Source organism: Cyprinus carpio, chromosome B12 (genome assembly GCF_018340385.1).
Source record: "Cyprinus carpio isolate SPL01 chromosome B12, ASM1834038v1, whole genome shotgun sequence".
Classification (NCBI taxonomy): domain Eukaryota; kingdom Metazoa; phylum Chordata; class Actinopteri; order Cypriniformes; family Cyprinidae; genus Cyprinus; species Cyprinus carpio.
In genome coordinates, this window is record NC_056608.1 from 6896607 (window position 1) to 6920784 (window position 24178).

At 35.1% G+C, this 24178-nt stretch overlaps 2 protein-coding genes across 3 annotated transcripts in view; one reads left to right on the top strand and one right to left on the bottom strand.

Annotated features, from left to right (window-relative positions):
• Positions 1 to 1071: 1071 nt before the first annotated feature.
• On the bottom strand, positions 1072 to 16747 carry LOC109049935 (band 3 anion exchange protein-like). The gene is made up of 17 exons (XM_042735128.1): positions 16696 to 16747; positions 15200 to 15380; positions 13763 to 13898; positions 9299 to 9365; positions 9097 to 9139; positions 8756 to 8940; positions 8411 to 8621; positions 7123 to 7326; positions 6558 to 6706; positions 6253 to 6447; positions 4633 to 4881; positions 4436 to 4525; positions 4062 to 4228; positions 2251 to 2492; positions 1985 to 2156; positions 1679 to 1852; positions 1072 to 1150 (listed from the first exon to the last, which is right to left on the bottom strand). The coding sequence occupies exons 2-16, from the start codon at positions 15366 to 15368 to the stop codon at positions 1783 to 1785; spliced, it is 2349 nt and encodes a 782-aa protein (XP_042591062.1). The 5' UTR covers positions 15369 to 15380; positions 16696 to 16747; the 3' UTR covers positions 1072 to 1150; positions 1679 to 1782.
• A 4908-nt stretch (positions 16748 to 21655) lies between these two features.
• LOC109059783 (tumor necrosis factor receptor superfamily member 16-like) overlaps positions 21656 to 24178 on the top strand; it is a 36267-nt gene continuing 33744 nt past the window's right edge. Inside the window, exon 1 of one of the 2 annotated variants that reach the window (XM_042735130.1) lies at positions 21656 to 21979. In XM_042735130.1, the coding sequence (XP_042591064.1) occupies positions 21947 to 21979 (33 nt within the window). In that variant the 5' untranslated portion in view covers positions 21656 to 21946. The remainder of the gene's footprint in view (positions 21980 to 24178) is intronic. The other variant, XM_042735129.1, reaches the window with a different exon arrangement.

Sequence of the window (24178 nt, forward strand, 5' to 3'; positions counted from 1 at the left end):
AATTTATAAAAGCATTTTTATGTTTTATTTTGTCCCATTGAAGTATAATAGCTTAAAACCCGTCGCAATTTAATGTAATCTTAACTTATTTCATTTTAATTCTAGTCTAGTGGCATACACAGCCCGAAATTATGAAAATTTTTGTCAGTGTCCAAAATGTATATGGACCTAACTGTATATCCTCAAAATGCAACTGATTTTTACATGAATTAGTTTATCATTAATTTTAGATAATTCTGCATATGGTAAATAATAAAAGAATATAAGTTAAAGGCTCTTCTAAAATATGATTGATCATCAGTGTGAGTACCCTACTATATGTTTCAATGTTTTTTACACCATAGGCTGTGCATATTGTGGTTTTTCAATAAAAATTCATTGGTTTGTTAGTACTGGAATGACGAGCTGCACCTGAAATGTTGAGATGATAACTGTAGGCTCCAATAAGTTATAATCATTTTTGGACTGTTTGATAATACAGCAAAACAACAAACTCAATCAGGCATATTTTTCAGAATTATTATATATATATATATTTAAAATATTTCACATTTGTGTCACCTTGGCTGTTTGTCTTGTTTGCCTGTAACATGGAAAGGAAATAAGCTTGTTTGATATTGCTTGCTTGGTAATAGCACATCTTTAGTTTGTATATTAGGGAGAAGTGAATCTATACTCTCCAACAAGGACAAAGTATTATAAAAAAATATTTCTTTATAATGCAAGAACAATATCATATCTTTGTGATGTGCTGGTTCTCTGTGTATTTTCTTAATGCAGTATCTAATGAATGTCAGTGCAAATGTTATAAAAGAACTTGAATATGTCATTCAAATGCTGATATGTCATCTTGTAAGAACTGTAATGGACCATTATAAACGTCACATTAACAGAGAACCCCTCCGCCCAAACACACCAAAAAAAACTTAAACGATAAAAAACTAAATTGGTCAAAGTTGCATTAAAAGGGGGTTGAAATTGGGTATCATCTTGTTCAAAAATTGTATATGCTGGATGCCCTCTAGAAAGTTGATTGGTGAAAAATGAGTTTGGTTCCAGGAAAATGATCTAATAACGGCATCTGTGTTTCAGAATACACATCCACCCCTGGCTCCTCTTCAAATGTTGCCTTTGCATCATCGCCGTCAAGCTGTATGAAGATATTAGCTGTAGAAAGGAAAAGATTTAGATATGTTAATGGACAGTTAAACATTTTATTCAGGCATTTTGAATAAGAGTGAATGTATAACTGAATGAATACTTTATATGCAGCAATCTGCATGGATGCAGTAATTTGTTCAAAAGTGACAGTAAAGACATTTATAATGTTGAAATATATGCTGTTCCCTGGGAACTTTCTATTCACCAGATAATCCTGAATAAGATGTATCATGTTTTTCCACTTAAATATTAAAGCAACAAAAACTGTTTTCAACATTAATAATAATAAGAAGAACCATTATTAATAATTGAGGACCATTAACCATTAATTAACTGATAATAATCAAACACAAAGGATCATGTGACACTGAAGACTGGCGTTATGATGCTGAAAATTCAGCTTTGCCATCACAAGAATAAATTACATTTTAATATATATAACTTTAATAGCTTGAAAAAATGATTAAGGCACTTGCAATTAACATTTGGTTTTGTCTCAGGTAGTGCGCCCACTTACATATTTCATCTCTTGCTCAGTGAAAAGTCGTCCAGTCATGAACATTCGCAGAGGGATGGTGAGTATCAGGACGAACGGTAGAGCCAGTGACACAGGGCTGGATTTCACCATCCACAGGACTGCCAGACACACCATCTGGATCGCAGTGAATACATGCATTCTCTTGGTGCTGACCTGCAGAGGGAGACAGAGACCAGGATCAATTGGTTTTACCAACCCTTGAGAACATTTACAAGGACAATTGAAATCCAGTGTACTCCAAAGAGAGTAAAGAGGAAGATGTGAGAACTTCTGAGAGACACATACTTTTGTGTAGCATAAGGTTCATTTGGGTGATACTTTTTGGGAATAAGGAGGAGCAGCATTCGATCCCAAAGCTGAATCCCACTGAGGGATGTGATTCCCATGTAGAGGAAGATTCCAAACAGAGCTGTGATTGGAATCATTTTTAGAATGGGCTCCATGAGAATGGACAGACCTGCAAAAGGACAGACAGAGAAGATGTTAATGTACCATAAGAAAGTGCAGGATTGTGAGAACCATGTTTAGAAGAAGTTTAGAAGTCAACTTACCAACAAGCAAAGCCACCACTACTCCACTGACTCTCTGTTCCAGAACCTTCTCAATCTCAGGTTTTGGGCCCTTGCTCATGACAGTCAGGGCATTGGCGTGAGATACCGATCTTACAGTTGCGGCACTCAACCAAGGAATGCCAAATATGGCACTCAGACCTCCCATGCTCACCAGGATGAGAAGATCCATGTGGAAGCCAGAACCCTTGACCATTTTTCTCTCTGGTTTACTCACAATTAGTTGAAAAACAAGAGACAAGTGAAAAGATTTGTTTATAAATTAAATCATTATAAATAAATCGGTCACACTTTACTTTAAGGTCTGATTCTCACTATTAACAAACCATTAACTATGACTTTTGCCTCGACAAACTCCTAATTTGCTGCTATTGGGAAACATTTTATTTCAAGGTGTTTTTGTTACACATACTTACTATTATAATAACAATAAATTGTGCATAATTACATGCAAGTAACCCTAAGCCAAACTCTAATCCTAACCCATCTATATAAGTACATGTAGTCAATTAATATTACTCAGTACTTCAATGTAAAATTACACTGTAACAAGGACACCTTAAAATAGAGTGTAACTGGTAGTTGTTAAGTTTAGGTGTTGGGTAGAATTTGGGAAGTACAGTAGAATATGGTCATGCAGAATATGTGCCTCATAAAAAGTACCAATAATTAGCCAATATGTTGCTAATAAGCAACTTGTTAATAGTGAGAATTGGTCCCTAAAGTGTTAGCAATAAATCATATAATTATTAAAAGACAATGTTTTTGTTTCAATTTTGGCCACACTGTGTCATCCTGCACAGGATAAAAAAAAGGTAATTGCAACTTTTATCTCATAATTCTGTCTAGATATAAACTCGCAATTCTGAGGGGAAAAAAAGTCATAATTGTGATATATAAATGCAAAATGATGACTTTTTCTCTCAATCCCAAAATTACAACCCAACATAACACAAACTCACTTTCTCATAATTCTGATTTTACATCTCACTATCCATTTTTTTTTTTTTTTTGCTACAGAACAGAAAAATAAAATGTTAATTAAACATCTTTAATCTTACCAATTAAAACTTTTTCTCCAAATTGCTAGTTTATATCTCACAATTCTGCCTTTTCTTCTCAGAGGAGATGAAACAACAAAAAGTCACAATTACCTTTTTTTATTAATTTTTTCATCCTGTGGGGGAAACAAGCTTCCATTTACTCCACATAACTGTACATTTTACTTCAAACATAATAAATATATTTTGATTGGTCTATTTTGTTATGTTGTGCTCTTAAAAGTAAAAGTTCCAAAAGGGGGTTTCCATAGCAATTTTTGTTAGACTAAAAATAGTCTCAGCCTCAGACGTCACGCCCACAGACCGCTGGCTAAACATCTGATGCATATGGGACACAAAATTGGAAACACTTCAGGAGTGTTGAAGTCATCATCAGATTGGTTGAATTCTACAGGATTTCCGTGAGATGTGTGTGTCGCGTTCTTTACCGTTCCGCCTGGAAACAAAGATCCCATGGTGCCAAACCCCCGTTTTGTTTACAACGGTGATGTCGAGCACTTATCAGGATCAACTTAGCGCTGGATTTTCAAAAGTATGTGAAATATTTAAAGTTCTTGGCATAGAATCTTTAAAATATGTCCGAGATTTTTTCAGTCTGAAGGTCTGGCTATGCGAGACTACACTAAAAATTACATTTTGTCCAATAGGATGATGCCATGGATGTTAAAGATTCTTCATGGAAGCATCAACCAATAAAGAACCTTCAGTCATCTTCCTTCAGAAAACACTCACGTGGTAATCTGAGACTCTAGGAAGATGAGGATGAAGACCAACATAGCTGGGACAACAGAGGCGAACATCAGCCATATGGGGAAAGGCTTGTGTTCACCCATAGGGTTGATTAACCATCCCCGCATCTTAGGGTTGGACACCTGAAGACCCTTAGGCACCACCAGTTTCTGTGACACAAGTCAAAGGTCAGAGAGGTCAAGACAGGAACTTTATAGGATTGGAACTGAATTGGTATCCTAAAAGTTTAATCTGTCTAAAGGCAGCCATTACCCATCATCAACCTAAAAAAACAAGGAATCTAATTCTCATCTAGAATTAAAATAAGAATTCCCTATTAGAATTCTATTAGAACGAAATCATATTTACAAGCATACCTGAGTGTATGTATCCTCAATACTGATATCGACAGCAACCATGAGAAAAATTGCAATGGGAACTCCAAAGTCACCAAGCAAACGCCGAATCTATGCATCAAACATTCAGTTTTTTACATTAATGGAACCTACTCAATGAAGACTGCTATAAAGTCAGTTTGTCAAATTTTGATCACAGTCTGAAACAGTCTATTTACCTTGCCTGGCAGGAATTTGCCATTCTTGAACATGCGTAGGTAGTATGCAATAGAGAAAGTGCCAAACATGAGACACATGGACAGAAGAGCTGTGTTGGGATAAGGCCGGTGTGTAACGGACTTCATAACAGACATATTGCCTGTAACATTGTCCAGGAGTCTCTGAGAGCTGACAGCTGAGTGCCAAGGGTCCTCAGCCGTAGTGTTTACATGCTCATAATTCAGGATAAGAGGGTGTTCTTTGAAAACCTAAGGATGAAATGGAGAGAAAAGTTTATACAGTATTATAGTATATTGAGTTAATGTCTTGAGTGTGTAACATAATGACTACACTACTGGTCAAAAATTTGAATAATTCAAATTCAATTCATTTTTTTTTTTATAAACCAAAGCTGCTTTATTTAATTAAAAACACAGTTACATTTTTTTACAATTTCAAATAGCTTTTTTTATTTGAGCACTTTTTAAAATTAACATCATTCTTCAAAAATCATTTGGTTCTCAAGAAACATTTCTTTTTATTATCGATATTAAAAACAGTTTTTGCTGACTTATATTTTTGTGGAAGCCATGATACACTACCATTAAGGAGTTTTGGGGTAAGTAAGAAATTCATATTTTTATTCAGCAAGGACACATTAAATCGATCAAAAGTGACAATGTTTTCTGTTTCAAATAAATGCTGTTGAACTTTCTTCTAATCAAAGAATGCTGAAAAATATGTTTTATGATTTCCACATAAACATTAAGCAGCTAAAAAAGTTATTAATTAATTGAGCAGCAATAATAATTGAGCACAAAATCAGCATTAGAATGATTTCAGTAGGTTCATGTGACACTGAAGACTGGAGTAATAACTGCTGAAAATTCAGCTTTGTCATCACAGGAATAAATTACATTTTAATATATATATAAAGCAGAAAAAATGTATTTTAAATTGTAAGAATATTTCACATTTTACTGTATTTTGATCAAATATAGCCTTGGTGAGCTTAAAAGAAAAATGTAAGTAAATAAGAAAAACATTAAAAAATCTTACTGATTACAAACTTTTGAACAGTATTGTATGCTCAAGAAATTTAAAGTACATAAAGTTATAAAAAGAAGCCTCTTTGCTACTGTTAGCTACTTGAGTTTAGGAAACACGTTTTATATTTTTCCTACTATCACTTTATGAAAGTTGCTTGTCCATGCAAACTCATCGCTAAGTAGTTGCTATAATGTTCTGAGTGGTTACATGTTGCTAGATGGTTATTATAGCCCAAGGCAAAAGAGCCCAATTGCTGGTCCAATTTTAGGCTAATTTGCCTTAGCAAGCACCATCAATTACTATAATTTTGTATTAGAGGAATTAGTGTTGAAAAACTATGAGGACACATACATTTTGATAAAGTAAATTAAATTATATTCTCTAGGTTGTTTGCATTTTGCATGTGATAAGAGCTGATCAATGTCTCTGTCTCTGGTTAACTAAATTCCTAAAAAAAAAAAAAAAAAAAAAAAAAAAATTGTGAAATTTGGCAAACCGTATGAAGCCAAAAGATACAAAAGTACAGGAATGGTTGCATGTTAAAGACGCAGTAGAATACACATGAAAATATCAAATAAAAAAGTGTGTACCCTGCCAAGTTTGGCAAAGGTCTCGTAGATGAAGATGAGGGAGATGAGGATGGAGAAGATCTCTTGAGTGAAGCGGGAAATGAAGCGGACCAGGAAGCTTCCTTCAAAGGCAACAATGACCACAACAATGACCACCAGCCAAGCACCAACCCACACTCGGCCTACGATGTACTCAATGTCCTGAGACTTACAGAACTACAGCCAGGAGGAAAAGCATGATGGGAGAATTTAAATGAACTGACCAGCAATTACACAAGGTTGATGCTGTATTCAAATAGATGTTGTAAAGAGAGAGAAACACTAACATTAAAAAAGGCCTCTTCAAACACCAGCAGTGGCCCAGAAAAGCCGATAACTAGTACAGGTTGGGCAGCGATCAGGCAGAAGATTATGCCTAGCACTGAAGTGGAGATCATCAGCTCCGAAACACCCATCATGTTATCCACTTTATCAGCTGTGGAAGTATATGTATATGATGTGAGTATATACTGCACATAAACCATAGGAAAAATTGTGGAACTAGTTAAGTGACCCAAAATAAATACATTTGAATCTGTCATTAAACAAAATGTATTTGTGCCATATTTTATATCTTTAAAAAGTGTCTGTATTCGGATATTTATTCATCTGAAAACTTGAAGCTATAATTTTTCATTTTTATCTAATTATTCACAGACAGATAACATGAATTCTAGTGCTTACATTTTAAGGTATGAAATAATACAAGGTGCGAGATGTAAGTAGCTTCAAGTTTTCTGTCTTCTCTTTCCACACTGACAGTGTGACAGTGCTCAGTCATAAAGATCAGATTTGGGAAACAAATGGGATTGGTGTATAGTGTGAACAAAGCCTTCTTTAGGCTAAACATACCAAGGAGACCTCCGAAGGTGATGGCTGGTGAGAGAGCAGCAAAGTAGATAAAGATGATAGCAGCAACAACTTGAGCGTTCAGAGCATCAGTGATGTCGCTGACATAGTATTGATACCGTCTCTTCAAGTCTCTTATCATGCCACCGAATAGAACACCAGTGCGTGCTAGTGAATCTTCTGGAGGGGGTCCTGAGGATTTTGAAGCTGTGGGAAGATGGATTAGCTTGAGATATCTGTGCTTCGCTTTTGTGACCAGTGAGATTTTTTTCCTAAAATAAACCCTGACAGTGAAGGGACTAGTATCAACCTGAAGGGGTTTATTTTGTGACAATGACTCTACATTATTTCACACAATTCTAATATGAGTATTTTATTGTCTAGCATTCATTAAGAAACTAGCACAACCAAAAAAATTGAGAAATTTGTTTCCTGGGAGATTTATAGCGTAGTGTCGTTATACAAAAATACTTGAATGTTGCAGAATGAAATAATCTAGTAAGTTTTTATTCTGTGTGAAAATGAGCTAATTTAGATTTGTGCACATATTTAATTCACATTTTAATTTCATTTTTGTACTGTAAGTGTATACAGTGCCTGGCTATGATTAATAATTTAATCAATATTTCATTTCATATTTAATACTCCATTTCATATTTAATACTCCTGAATCACAAGCTTTTCAGTTTTTGCTAGGGGAATATTTCTGCCAATTTTTTTATTTTCCTGAAATCTACATACTTTTCCAAACTTGTCTTATCTTATAGGTCCAATTTACACAAAAATTGAAATGTACTATCTAGATAAAGTCATGCAAAAAATTATCTTGCTCCATTGAGTCAATTGCCAGATATGAGCCAGTGAATTTATTGGTTGAGGCTTGTATTGTCTATTGACAATATTTCCACAGTCCTACATCTAACTTAAAATTTTTTGCACATGAAATCCAGAATAATCATGCTAAATTTCAACGTTATCAAAGAAACTTTCTAGCCATTTATTTCAGGAAGATTAAACTCACTACTTTTATACTACAATTATTTAGCAGTTTAATCTGATTGCGGTTATATTTTTTAATACTCTTACGTAATTAACACATTTATCATCATGATATTTGTGTTTGCCAGGAAGCACTTGAGTTCTTAAACTTCTGTTCAACTGTTAACTGAAAATACTGATCTATTGCATGTGCAGTAGAAGACCTGCTGCACGGATTTTCACTTATACAGTTATTATATACTTATATTAAGCATGTGTTGTAGTGTGTGTACTGTACTGCATGTATCCTTACGCTTGCGAGGTTTGACATCCAGGCGGAGTTTGGGGTCAGATTGATGGAGTCTCTCTTGCAGTAGTTTCTTCTGGAAGGGGATGAGAGATGTTAGCATGGACTCGTCCTGAATCTCAGTGGGTGGAATCACAATGCAGCAGTCCATGAAGTCTCCCACAGCATCAGTCAGCTCCCCGTCACTCTGAGCCTGGAAAGCTGCCTGGTTAAATGCCTGTGAAAGACAGGTGTAGGAAAAACAAAACAGAAACCGATTAAACGTTAAATATTTCAAATAAATCAGAAAATGTAGTGTTTATCATTAATTTCCTTTATCATAAGTTAGTCTGAAATTGTCAGTTCTCTTACTTTGTCAGCAAGTAGTGCTGCCATCGCTCGACCACACTCATGATAGTCCATGTCAGTTGTGGTTGGACCAATCAGGATGAAGATGAACCGCACAGGCAGGAGAGTTTCCAGAGCAGACTCCAGCACCACAGCATCCCGCAGACGCACAAATGCTATCGTAGGCCTCTCCAGGAACTCCAGAGCACCTTACACACACAAACCAGCACATTATAGTGTAAAAAATACAATCAATGCTTGCTAACAGAAAAATGTGAAAATCAAACTTTTCAATGTTAATGTTATAAAATATTAAACTCAGTGTCATCATTAAAATATTCATCTGAAATGGATGTTATTCTCACCTACAAGCACCATCGAGGCCTCTGCAGTACCAGTTGTGTCCCTTTCAGTTGAGAATATAGTCAAAAAATATCAAATTATATGTTATTTTATTGTTAAAAATTTGTATTAGATTTGTATCTTATTGTTGTATTATAAAATAAAAGACAGAGAACATGTTGAAGATACACTCAGAACAGTTAAAACAAGAAAACGTGCACTCACTTTCTCCGTGACAGAGAATTTCTCCATTTCCACACCTGAGGTCAGAGGCTGGGTCTCTACAGACTGGCTGGAAAGAGAGAAAGAAAAAAAATCTTGGTTTTGAATGTGAACTGGCTTTTTAGCTAAAGACACCTCATTAAATGTGGGACCTTTTGGTAATGTTTCACCCGTATATGAAAGTCTTCTGGTATTTCATAGGCTACTTGACAATAGGAGTGCAATGTAGGCCTGCACAGAAATGAATATTCGTCACGTAACTTTGCCACCATTACATCATATCAAAAAAAAACACAAAAAAACTCAACACAAAACTTTTTAAATTTTTTCTTTTTAATTAGGCTACTGAATAAACTATTGTTCTGTCTTAATAATGTCGGTCATGCTGCAACAGGCTGCAAAGCACTCTTCGTACTGCAGTTTATGATGCTGTAAATGAAAGAACTTTTGGATCTAAAATATTGTAGCAGTGCTAATTTCAAACATTTACAGGAAAAGAAACATAAGCGGAAAACATGGTCTCAAATGCACACGCATCTGACAGAAAGGCAATCTGCTTTAAGGTTTATGAGTTAATTTTAATGGGTTAATATAGCCTACAATAAAACATGATTTATGTTCATCCCGCAGCAGCCTATGTTCTATTTTCAGATGTGTTTGGAACATTTGTATATCCATATAAAACTAGATATAAATGGTAGGCCTATTGTCCATTTCGGGAAGAAATTAAGAGTTTTAAATTACATTCCACACACACTGCACAAGTTTTGCACGTGCAAGTGCTTTCGCTCAGTATATGATAGAATTCGAGTCCACCTTATTTGAGTCCAAGTCGATTCCGAGTCTTTAACCAAATCGAGTCCGAGACAAGTCCGAGTACAAAATGGGCAGAGTCAGACTCAAGTCCAAGTCGAGTCCGAGTCCAACGAAACTCTATTATTTATTAGTATCTTAACACTGTTTTGACCTTTACAACTAGAAAAACACAATTTCCATTTAAATGTAGCCTAACAAAGCAAACCTCTATTGCATCTTGCCATTTTGATTTTTGATTTATAATAATTAGTGTCCTGCTTAGCAAACTTAAAGTCATGTAACAGAAGTTATGGCTGAATTGATTTATGTATTGTGACATATTTCAGAGTGAAACAGGTTTTAGAATGTGAAAAATTATAGGGCGGGACCTGACTTTATTCATCGTTAAAGTAAATGTATAAATTCAAGAGTGGGGGTAAAAGAGTAGGTATCTTAGTAGGGGATGTCATGGCCTAGGGTTTAGAGAGTTTGACTCCTAACCCTAAGGTTGTGGGTTCGAGTCTCGGGCCAGCAATACCATGACTAAGGTGCTCTTGAGGTCCCCGGGCGCCGCAGCATAAATGGCTGCCCACTGCTCCGGGTGTATGTTCACTGCTGTGTGTGTGCACTTTGGATGGGTTAAATGCAGAGCACGAATTCTGAGTATGGGTCACCTTTCACTTCTTAAATACACGTCACGTCATGTCACATCTTGGTGAATGGGACTTTAAGAGAAGAAAAGTCTTAAATCTCAATAATAAAACAAGCTATCATTTTTGTGATTTTTAATAAAATATGAATTTTGAATAATCAAAATTAGTTTGTGTCTGCTTATTCTATTCATCAGTCTTTGAACCATTAAAGAAGAAACTGCAATTTAATTTTTGGGTTAAAAAAAAAAACGAAAAATGAATGGACGCCAAAGTACATGGACCCCTTAGACAGGGCATTTAGGATTTTTTTTTTTTTTTGGATGAAAATGAGGCTGTGAGGGAAAGACCTAGTCTGTACAATGGCACATACTGTGTATAAAAGCCTTAGGCCTACATACATTCAATAAGTCACAGGCAACTCACACCTGTTTTATTTTTGAATACATTTATAGTTACATTAATTACAATAAATTACATTATGTAAGGAATAATTGATGATGGGCCTTTGAATTATTAGAAAATAATGCACACCCAAGGTGATTTTGGACCCATAAAAACATATATAGATGTTAGAAAAATGAAGCTATAGAAACTGCCACTAATACAAAAGCAAACAAATAATAAACTAATGTAATAAAACATTATCAAGCTTACTGAAGGCAAGTAAACACTCCAAGTATTACAAGCTAAATGATAAATAAATATATTTCTCGAAAATACAAATTAAATAGTTAAAAAAAAAGTTTTTTAGATAGTAAAGGCTCCTATATATACAGACATCTCCCGAAGTAATTAATGTAAAAATAAGCTTCATTGTATACATTAAATATAGATGATTCTTATTAAAGTTAATAATTGATTCAGTCAAGAGCAGTGAGTGATTTTCTCCTTTTCTTTTGTTTGATTAACGTTTATGATTCAGTCGGAGGCTGCATGTTTACGCTTTTAAGATCTGGTTCTGACGCACAGATCAAATATTTTGACAAATCTGTATTTCTCCCACTGTTCAAGTTCACTTAAGACAAAACCGACTTCATTTACATGAATAGTCTCCAAGACGGGCAATTTGACATAACTTTTCGTGTAAGTGTGTTGTTACAATAACAGAACTTAAGAGAACTTACGCGAAAGATCTCGGCATTCGCACGCTGACTGAGATGCGCGTTATCTGTGAGCGCGCTCTCGGTGTGTGAGCACAGAAACTCGTCGGCTTTCAAGTACTCGACAAGACTTAAAAACATATGCAAATCCTGAATATCACTTTTTTTGATAATGCATTGAGACAGTCAACTGTCCCTGGACTCGGTTGGACTCGGACATATTTTCCGAGTCCGAAAGGCTTGAGCCTCGAGTCCGAGTCAAGTCTGAGTCCTTTAGAAACCGGACTCGAGTCTGAATACGAGTCCGAGTACCCGAACTCTAGTACACGAGGGCGTAAAACATTTCAATTATGTCCACCTTGATTTATGTATGTATTAGGCCTATACTAACTATCGGCCTATATCTAATTTGTGTGTTTTGTCAAAAATTTTAGAATCCCTTGTTTCAGACCAAATAAAAGAGTTTTTATACTCAAATGAACTCCTTTCTAAACTGCAGTCAGGCTTCAGGAAAAAGCACAGTACCATCACTGCTGTTACAAAAGTAATTAATGACATTCTTGTCACTCTTGATAGAAAGCAATTCTGTGCATCACTTTTTCTTGATCTGTCGAAAGCTTTTGACACAGTGGACCATGCTGTTTTTAAAGCAAAGGCTTCTTTGTCTGGGATTGTCTGATTGTGTAGTTTCCTGGTTCATGAATTATCTGAGTGACAGGACTCAGTGCATTAAATGTGATGGTCTATGTTCTGCATTAGTGAAGGTCCACAAGGGAGTGCCACAAGGCTCAATATTAGGACCTCTCTTGTTTTTATTATGTATATAAATGAACTTGGCCACAATGTGTCGGATGCTAATATGCATTTCTATGCTGATGACACGATTATTTATTGTTTTGGATCGTCCCCAGCTAAAGCGGTTGAATCTTTGCAGAAAGCTTTTGATGTGGTTCAACGTACGCTTATGCAGCTTAAACTGGTTCTCAATGCTGATAAGACCAAACTGATGCTGTTTAGAAAAACTAAGAAGGTTTCTCAAGCTCCTCCTCCTGTGTTCACTTTGACTGGAAGTGTCATAGAGGTGGTTCATTCTTATAAGTACCTTGGTATCTGGCTTGATGATGCTCTCACTTTTAAGCCTCATATAGACAACCTTGTGAAGAAACTCAAGCTTAAACTGTCCTTTTAAAAAAGAAACAAATCACTTCAACACTTTTAAAGCAAAAAAGCAGCTAGTCACTGCAACATTTTTATCTGTCTTAGATTATGGAGACCTGGTGTATAGGACCGCTTCAGCACAATGTCTGTATAAGACTGACACTGTTTTATCATGCGTCTCTGACATTTATTACGAATTGTAAAAACTTGACCCATCATTGTGAATTATATTCCAGAGTGGGATGGCCATCGTTGTCCCAACAGGAGATCAGGGCACTGGCATACTTTTATCTATAAGGCCATGCTTGGTCTTTTGCCATCCTACATCTGTAGTTTAATAACATGGAGAAGTGTTAGTTCTTATTCATTGCGATCAAATGATCACTTGCTGCTCATTGTTCCATTTGCCCGTACAGAACTGGGAAAAAAGGGCTTTTGTCTACTCAGCTCCTTCTGCATGGAACTTATTGCAAAAAGACTTGAAATTATCTGAAATTATTTCCTTAAATGCTTTTAAGTCCAGATTGAGAGAAACCAGAAATGACCTGTTTAAATTGTAAATGTTTTTAATTATTTGTATTGTATAACTTTCATAAATGTAATTTACTGTGTTTTTGCTGCCTCTTGGCCAGGACTCCCTTGAAAAAGAGGTTTTTAATCTCAATGGGACTTTCCTGGTTAAATAAAGGTTAAATAAAAAAAATGTATGTAGGCTATGTATGTGTTTATTTCTATGTCAAAATGCGTGGTGAGTGTAGTACCTCTGTTTGCGCATTAATGCTTGAAGAACCTTATCTCTGTCCCCTGGCTGAATCTCCTTTTTGCTAACCAGGGCATCCACAATCTTCTCAATAACACTGGAGAGCGTCTTCTCCTCTCTGTCTAGCATCATTAAACCTGATCCAAAAAATAAAATAAAAATAAAAATAAAAAATACAGTAAACATAAACAAAAAAAAAAAAAATAAAGAAATAAAGAAAAGAAAAGAAAAGATAATAGAGAGAGGAAGGCAAAAGAGAGGAAGAGGGCTTGAGCTTTACTACAGTAAACATAAACACTAAGGACGCAGCTGAAGAGCTCAGGTTGAGCTGGTTTTTCAGGACACTAACTATCTGACTGCAAGACCATCTTATCTGAACCCGCGCACGTGAAGTTACATTTTTGTTCACATTCCACACTAGGTAATAACCATGCTAACCCTGTCAGAACAGGACTGGGACCTTCATTAACTTTCATTAATAAGTCATTAGCAAACACACATATACATATTTCTGTTGATTATGTTGGACAGATTATGTTTCTGAAAGCTACTGTAAAAAATGTCAGGTAAATTAAAAGTGTGTCCAATCTATAAACCATTTAATGAAGATACTTGTGTAAAAGTTTGAGGTCAGTGAGTTTTTTTTTTTTTTGATCAAAAGTGACAGTAAAGACTTTTACATTGTTACAAAAAATCAGTTTCAAATATTTTTTTTAATCTTCCAGTTCATCAAAAAATCCTGATTTTGATCATTGATTTTGATGTTTATAATTGATAATAATAACAAATGTTTCTTGAGCAGAAAAATCTGCATATATTTGAATGATTTCTGAAGGATCATGTGACACTGAAGACTGGAGTTATGATGCTAAAAATCCAGCTTTTCTATTGCAGGAATAAATTACACTTTAAAATATATTTAAATAGAAAACAGTTCTTTTCTTTTCTTTTCTTTTTTCTTTTTTTGATTGAGTGCTTACTATTGCCATTTTGCATTATTGACACAATCATCATTGACACAATTTTTAATACTTAAATACTCTAAAACACAATTACACAATCTTAAAAGTTAAAATATAAATAAAAATAAAGGTGACTTGACTTTTAAATTGTAATAATATTTCACAATATTACTGTTTTTGCTGCATTTTGATCAATTAAATGCAGCTCTGGTGAACATAAGAGACTCACATTAAAAAGGCCTTACCAACCCAACATATTTGAATGGTATTGTATATGGAAACATCCAATAATATATAATAACTAATAATATATAAATATCATGTATTAAGCATTATGTACTGTAATATACAGAGGTATATAATGTTATATAACGTCTGGTAGTCTAAGTGCTTCTACACACAGTCTTTACAGTCTACTGAAAGCAAGTCTGAGCTGAGCTTTTGACCCCATAATGACCTCACAGGCATTCCCTCACCCGTGTTCATTGTCCTGGGTATCTGCACCAGGCTCTTGAAGGTGAGGTAGGAGATGTGTGACGGGCCCCAGCGGCCCGCTTCGACATCATAGGTTTCCTCAAAGCCCACCCATCTGCCCATCTCCTGCCAATAGCTCTGCTGGTTTGGGTTCTTCACCGACTCATTCATTTCCACATATGCCTGACCACAGATAACAATAAACTATTACTATTCTGTTACTATCATATGTAAGTACACTAAACATCACAATGAATTTTAAGTATAGGAATTTGATTAATAATTATGTATGCATATTTTGATGGTTCACATGGTCAGATCAAGTAAAAATAGATTCTGTAGGTAACAAAGACATGTTAAAACTTGATGTCATGTAATATCTGTAGGTGTCTTTCTTGCTCTACTGGATGTTATAATTCACAGCAGAGATGTAGACAATTTAAACATGATGGCTGGACCTCTGGTGTGACCGTGTGTGTGTGTGTGTGTTTCCTGTTCAGTGATGACTGATAAATTAAAGCTCATGTTTACCCTTCAAACACCAGGAGTGTGAGTGGCACAAGCCAGTATGCAAATGTGGAAACTTATCAAATAAATAATCTTAAATCTTCAAAACCTCATGTATGCAGGCATGTTTCCATTCTTGATGTTCACATTCTGAGCAGCCATAAAACAATACAGTTGACAAATTAATAATTTTAAATCTTCAAAACCTTTCAAAGCTGTTGTTTTTATTATATGTGTGTTATACATTTTATTTATTTGATACTGCATGCAAAATAGTCAACATGACCTATGAAATGAATTACTTAGAAATAATATTTATAAGCAAACATGCATGTGAAATCAAAACCTCAACAATAAACCAAAGTAATTTTGTGTTTCTTCATAACTCTAGAGAACACAAAAAAACAAACAATTTTGATCTAGCAATGCTGCAAACTAATGTACTGTGTATAAGTTATAATTATTCAATTATTTAAAAAGTACAACACTTAACCTAACTTCTGTTGTTAAAGGCTTAGCATTATGTTGCTGTTGTACCTCTTGAATGATACATTTAGCCACTAAATCTGGTGTGTGTGTGTGTGTGTGTGTGTGTGTGTGTGTGTGTGTGTGTGTGTGTATGTGTGTCTGTTTGGGGTTAGTTTGCATTGACCCTTGTACCTGAGAATTATGTAAATAAAGTAAATTGAACAAGAATAATAATTTATGCTTACGCAATAATTAGTGTTATAGTTTGTGTGCTCAAAACTGATACAACAGTCATTTATAAATCATCATTTATGCTATTTGCATAGTTTTATAGCAATTATAAGTTTAGTTTTGTATTCAGGTAATGCATTTTGCATTCAATTCTCTATTGTGAATATAATTTTCTAAATATTACTATATATATCCTTAACAGTAAACAGTTTAAAATGAATTAAAACATGACACAAACAAAACAACTAAATTACAATTTAAAAGCAATAATAGTGAAACTAATTGCACTTACCTTGTATATTCAATAATTGACCAAACTTTTAAAGCAATATTCTCTGTCACAGCCCCTCTCAAAAGTGCGCAGACCTTTATAAACTCTGTGTACACCTGCAGATATCAGACACACCTCTAAACACACACATACATGGTTAAAATGCCTGAAGACACTGATCTAAATACTTCAGGGACATATGAAAACATATGAATGTAATTGCATTAGAAAACAAAATATGTATTTTATTTATCAGTTATTTTACAGAATGATTTTTGTGCACGCATGAAAAAAATTCACAAAAATAAGACTGTTAGGTTGTAAATGTTGGCTTTTAAATGATAAAACACTAGTTTCTTAAAAATCATTGATACATTTACAAAAAGGGTTAAAGTTATTGTTAAAAAAAAAACTGTATTTGTTTTGTAGATGTCACTTTTTCTTTGATATATTTATAGTCTCATTATACTTTTTAGGCTGGCTGTATGTACATTTGCAGATACATTTGACTTTAAACACATTAAAGTATTAAAATGTATCCATATAGCCTTTTGTCTTTTTCTTACACACACACAAACACACCCAAGATGATGTGTTCTTGGAGTCACCCATAATATTGATGCAGTAAACAGTATGCTTTGATAACCGTGGACTGGTTGGAAAGATCCCGCGTGTGTGTGTTCCCTGTATCTTATCACAATTATAAACCAGGTGTCACCTACACACACACAATAGTGACACTAGTTTCCTCTCACCTTCAACATCTCCACGAACAGAGCACTGCTTGAGGAACATTCTCCTCTTCTCCTCCACTTCACCTCTTATCTCAAATCATTCTCCATGCAGGCTCACATGGTCAATAGCAATTTTTTTTTTTTTTAATCAAAATACAATAAAATAGAAATGTATATGCAAAATCAGGTCAAATGTGCATTTCCAGAATACACAAGGTATTAATAATATATAAAAGTCCAAATAGTGAATCTTGTTCTCTTATAAATACTAAACGAGTGCATAAAACAGCTGTGTTTTAACACATTTCTTGTTCTTGTTATAGACCAGAGTGTGTTAGTTACTTTCAGACTCACACTAAATTAGTCTAAAACAGAATCTGAAAGAAAAGAGAAAACACACCATAAAACAACTACAACATAAAAAAATCAACAAAACACAAAAAAAAATAAAAAAACAACAACAAAAAAAAAAATATTGCTGCACAAAAGAAAAACAAACAAACAAATGTTCTCAGACACGCTTGGATCAAATTTAGTACATACAAAGTAGAAAAAGAACCTGAGAAATGGAAACAAATGTCTTCTGTTTTTTGTCATGCGTTGGTTTTGTTGTCTTAACACTGACGACTATGACAGTTTTGTACATAATGGGAACAGATGTTGCAGATACATACTGTAAGAAAGCAAAACAGGACCAAAGGGCCCCCTGGGTAAAAGGCCCTTTTGATTTGATTCTCTAAAAACACTATATAGTAACAAACATCATTACAGCACATCTGTTTTTAGCATATTCCAGTGAACAAAAAAGAAAAATAAATGGTGTAGAAAGAATTATCATACTACAATCACATTACTATATCTAGTAATTTTCACAATTACAAAGAAATGGCAAGTATAACATGCTGAATTAAATGTGAAATTTTGTAGTAGAAAGACTGAAATTATATTTTCCCATGAAATAAACTTGAGTAATCTTTGTTTTATGTACACCTTCGAATTAAAAAAAATCTTTGAAATTATTTTTTACAGTGGTTCTGACATGAATAAAAATTAAATAATTAGATAAAATATTAATCTCTTGATTTTTATATATATATATATATATATATATATATATATATATATATATATATATATAATATATATATATATATATATATATATTAGTTATATTATAACTAATTTAAGTAACCAGGTCTATTTTATGAAAGAAAACCAAATCAAACCTTTTTAGTGCAAATTTGTTTTCCTAATGCATGCAATAAAGGGTTAAGAGGAGCTGCTCTGCGTCATAGCTGATTCCCTTGAACATGCTATGGAAATTACCATAAACTTGACAACTTCTCGATCTCAGTGAGTTCTCTAATTTGTTCCCATGTTTTTCTCAGAATATTTGTGGTGTCTTGTTAGCCTCCCTCCATAAGAACTATCTTCCTTGGGGTATATTTCCTTTCCCAGTTCCTTTGTTGTGTTTGGATAGTTCTGCTTGTTCTGTGAATTATGGTAATATGTTGAATGATGGTGTGTAGCTTGTCAATCCTTCAGTAGTTGTTTCCAAGTGCTCTGCAAGATTTGTTGACCCTGTTGACTTTCTCAGTGTTCCCAGACATAGACTGTCAGGGGTGAGCCCATCTGACTCCATTTGTGGTTGAAACGCCATGACTTAATGATATTTCACACAACATTGGGGGGAGAAACTCACTACAGTTCCAGAGTGTCATAGCAGCTCTAGTTTCCTGACATGACTGACTGATGCCCATCATGTCTACCACTAAGCATCCTTTCAAAATGGTGCAGAGATTCATGCTACACTGCCAAAAAAGTTCCAGCTATGGCTGTCCCTGTGCTTGTTGTCATAGCCTCAGCCAGAGCTTGGTGTCCAAGGTTGCTCCAGTCCTAGAGCTCCTCTCTCAACCTCCCTGGTCTCAGAGGTTCCTGCTAAAGCTGTTCTGGTCCTTGAGGTTTCTGTCTTGACTGCATCAGAAATGCATTCCACTGGTTTGAGTCTTACCTCACAGGTAGACCCTTCAGGATGCAGTGAGGTATCTAAATCACATCAACTGGTCACTGGGGTCCCTCAGGGTCAGTTCTTGGGCTCCTCCTTTTCTCGATATATCTCTATATCACTGAACCATCATTCAGGCACATAGTTTTTCCATTGCTATGCTGATGACATGCAGCTCTACCTCTCATTTCAACCAAATGATTCAACGGTACCTGCTTGGATCTCAGACTGCCTGACGGACATCTCAATATGGATGAAACAGCATCATCTGCAATTCAACCTAAAAAAGACAGAGCCTCTCATCTTCCCAGCCACCCCATCAGTACAGCACCATACAACTGTGCTCAGCAACAATTACCCCATTGAGTTCAGCCAGGTTGATGGGATGATTGGGGTGATCCTTGATGATCAGCTGACCTTTAAAGATCGTTCAGTAAAAACAGCATGATCTTGCAGGTTTGCACTACACAACATCAGGAAGATCAGACCCATAACAGAGCATGCAACACAGCTTCTCGTCCAGGCCCTTGTCATTTCTAGACTGAACTATTGCAATGCTCTTCTGGCTGGACTCCCAACATGTGCAATCAGACCTCTGCAAATGATTCAAAATGTAGCAACACATCTTGTTTTCAGTGAGCCCAAGAGAGCCCATGTCAGTGGTGTTTAGAGCCTATAGAACAGCCATGGGCTCCACACCCCTACCTCAGCTCTCTCCTATGCATCTACATCCCCCCCAGAAGCCTGTGGTCAGTTAACAAGTGGTGGCCCATGGTCCCATTGCAGAGAGGCAAAAAATCCCTCTCCAGGACGTTTTCTTTTACCGCACCCTTGTTGGTGGAATTACCTAACTAACTCCATCAGGACAGCTAAATCCCACACACTTTTCAAGAAACAACTGAAAACTCTTTTCTTCCATGATCATCTAACTGCCCCCTCAAAAAAAAAAAAAAAAAAATCTATGCCTTAATTTTTTTCTGTTCTCTTTTATCTTTATCTCTTCCTGTCCGAGCTATTATTTTTTGACCGATGACTGAAACCTTGTATAACAGGTACTTTTCTTGTTCATTGCCAACTTATGGTAACCTGCTTGATGTATTCCTCAATTGCAATTCGCTTTGGAATAAAGGGTCTGCCAAATTAATAAATAAATGTAAATGTAAAGCCAGGTAAGTAGAGAAAGTCAGACACACCATTTAAAATAGAGACAGATGGTAAAGTAGAAATGCCCAGTAAAGGGTTTGAGTTATTATATAATCAATATAATAAATATCTAACTTGATGAAAAATGTGTTAAATATCTGTTATCTGTGGTATGTTTAAACTGCAACAACACTGTGAACTTTTAAAAGATATGATTCATATCTTATATATATGAATAGCATGATAACAGATACATTTGGCCATCACAAATGCACAATTAAGCAAAAAGATACGAGGTGCGTTGTTGGCACGAGAGACTCACGACTGGCAGATCATACATAGTATAAATAGGCTAATTGGAACGCAGCACGTCCTTATTTTACCAAAATACACTTTAATAAATCTATAAAACTTATTTTAGAGCTGTCGTGACGGATTAAGCGGGAAAGTGGTGCATACATACGTCCTTCCGCAAGACTCGTGTAGTTTTTAACCGTGTGAAGGAGAAAAGTTACAATTGTATCTACTTTGTGGAAAGATGTAGCCTACATTATGGAAAGTGTGCGTGCGCCCTCTAACGGAGAAACTTTAGCTTGATTATGAGGAGAGGATATTTCTTGTTACATTGTTACAGTTTAATGGTTTATGAAAGCCTAATGCGTCGTAAACTGTCAGTTCACGTGACATATGAGCCTCTTACGATGTTGCTACAATCACCTAGCTTACCATACTTTATAATGAGTGCATTATTTATCCCACAAAAGCCACACTACAAATCTACACTACAAGTCCAAATGATGACAAAAAGTTTAGAGCTATTTTTAAATTATGTTATGCTTAAGATAATATAAATATAGAAATAACGATGTTTTTGTGTCACACCAACGACTTATTCGTGGCTAGACGTATTTCCTACAATATTGCATAAATATTTGTTTTGTTTTAATGTACTGATTTATTGTGCCGCTGTGAATTGTGAATTAGATGCGGATGGGAGGGGAGACTCTGAACTGACATGAGAGAGAGAGAGAGAGAGAGAGAGAGAGAGAGAGAGAGAGAGAGAGAGAGAGAGAGAGAGAGAGAGAGAGAGAGAGAGAGGTGAATCTTTCTCTCTTTTAAAAAGCTGTATCAGTGGTCACGCGCACTTGCACAGATTGCAGCTGCGTCTCATAAAAAAAACCGTCTGGTAAAACCGCACTCAGTTCCACGATTGCTCAGTAATGCTGCACGCTCACTTGTGAAACTTCAGCGGCCACACACGAGGAACAGAGCGATTTCTGGCGCTGAGTCTGTGAAGGAGCTATGATGCTTAACTTATTATTTCAGAGCGCATGTAAAAAGTGAATAATCCATCCGCAGTCTACTTCATCCAGGACGCTCTTCATCCAGCATGCTCACTCTGACAGTAGTATTTCTTCTCGTGGTGAGTACTCAGTCTCCAATTCAGTATGCAGTTCTAGTACTTTTTCTTGCCCTTGTCACAACTGAGAAAGCGAATCATCATTGATATAGCAGACTATCAGAATTATGTTTCAGATTAGAATTGGAATAACGGTTTGTTTATTTGTTTATTTAGTGAGTGAGTGATTTTGACTCTTTATAACACTTCATTTGATTCTTTTATAACATATATCTTCACATATATGAAGAGTTTATTTGCACAAACTCCATTTTTATTCATTTTCATAAATCATGTTTTTGTTATTTATTTTTTTTCTTTAGTTATTATTAATTAATCGAAACAATCCTGCAGTTTGATTGATATTATTGCAGGATAAAAAAACAAACATGATTTTTGAACATTTTTAAATGATCTGTTTTTGCAAATCAGCTCTTCATATATATATGTATATATATATCACAGCACGCCTTTATAGTTTGTAATAAATATAGTTTATGCCATTATAGTTTATTACACTTTATAATCAATAATGAATTATCGGCTGTAATAATGCATTACAATAAATGATGAAACACAGTATTATATATTATAATGCATTAATTCAGGCATGTTGTAATGCTTTATAATTGTTTATGAAATCATTAAATACATCATGAAGTGTATAATAAGGCATTATGAACACTTTTATTATCTAATGCATCATACAATGAGGCTTCAAGTTCTGTTCTTTTTTTTACGTGATGGATAACTCTGATCTTGTCACGCCCACTTTGACAGACAGCACATTGTGTTCTTTCATTTTTCTTACCAGCTAAAATGTAGTTATTTATAAGGTTAATTGTTATTTAGTTTGTGTAGGTGGGTTGAATGAGGGGTGTGTGTGTTATTGAAGCAAAAGCAGTATCAATAATGATAGATAATTCATGAAGCACACCACATAACTGCAGGAACATTTGTGAGCTTAACTGCTTTATTTTTTGCCTTTGTACCAATTTCCTGATAGAGACATGCATTGTGGTCACATGCCGTGTCTTGTTTCTGAACTCAAGCTGGAGCTACACCCATCTGAACAGCATGATGGGCGTGTGGCCAATAACTACTGTATGTCGCAGTCAGCATGCATCCTTCATATTAGTGCCATTTTACTGCTAGCTCAATTACTGTATGTTTTTCTTCTGTAAAATAAGTATACAAACACTTTTATAGGTGCTACAGCTGATTTTATTGGATGTTTTGGTATTTACTTATAGAGAAATAAAGTACATGTAGACATATTAAAAAACAAACAAATAAGACTCTATTTGTTCAATGTTCAGTCGGTTGGCACGGCAAGGAGATCTCAAGACCCACAGACTGTTTGCTGCCCCCGTATCATGCAAGTTTTATATGACATGAAACATTAATTTGTCTTAGACATACAAACACATATTTTGAAATTAATGAAGAAAATGCCCTTGCCCTTGCAAAAGTTCTATTCACAAATCAAAAGTGTTCTGGGTGGTCGCTATAAAGTTGTTGCTTACTGGTCCAACTTAAAAAATTCTCAGTGAGATTTTTGTCCATAGATATAACCAGAAGTTTAAGAAAACTACCCTAAATGTGGTTGGGACTTTTTATGATGCAAAAATAAATTACATACAGACAAAGTATAAAAAAAAAAAATAAAATAAACACACATAGGTCTTTACACAATTGAAAATTCTCCTCTAGTCTCAATGCTTCTGGAAAATGCTGTAAATCATGTAGCATTAAATCACAAACTAAAGCAAACAAGAGAGAAAGAGCTCCATTAGCACCACTATCCTCATTAGTGAGAATCAGCTTTACCAGAACAGTAGATGACTTTGAAATGTTGACATTGCGCCAGCAGGCTAGAAGGGTTAAGAGTTAAGTGCATTCAAGCATACAAACAGCAGCTCTCAAACATCAGGTTGGCTTTGTGACAGACAGAACAGAACGGAGAAACATTCTGCAGGACTGACTAATACATTTGCATGATATGCACATCCTTTTTTCTTTTTTTACCATCATCCTTTGGTTATTCAGTATGTGTCATGAAACTCTCTATAAATCACTTAGGTGATAGAATGGTGTGAGTGTTAGTTCGGACTGCAGGTTCTCAGTAAAATAAAGGAGAACTGTGGCATACTTGTCATTCCTATTCCTATCTACACCTGTACCTTTTAAACATCACTGTTGCTCGCCTTATAAACTTTTGAA

What these genes read in the sequence shown, in the direction of transcription:
- LOC109049935 (XM_042735128.1), bottom strand. Translation starts at nt 15,368, where the DNA reads ATGAATGAGTCGGTGAAGAACCCAAACCAGCAGAGCTATTGGCAGGAG. An exon ending in GGATGTCAAACCTCGCAAGC is followed by an intron (nt 7,327 to 8,410) that starts GTAAGGATACAT and finishes ATCTTCCCACAG; the next exon opens with CTTCAAAATCCTCAGGACCC. An exon ending in TTGAGGATACATACACTCAG is followed by an intron (nt 4,229 to 4,435) that starts GTATGCTTGTAA and finishes CTTGTGTCACAG; the next exon opens with AAACTGGTGGTGCCTAAGGG.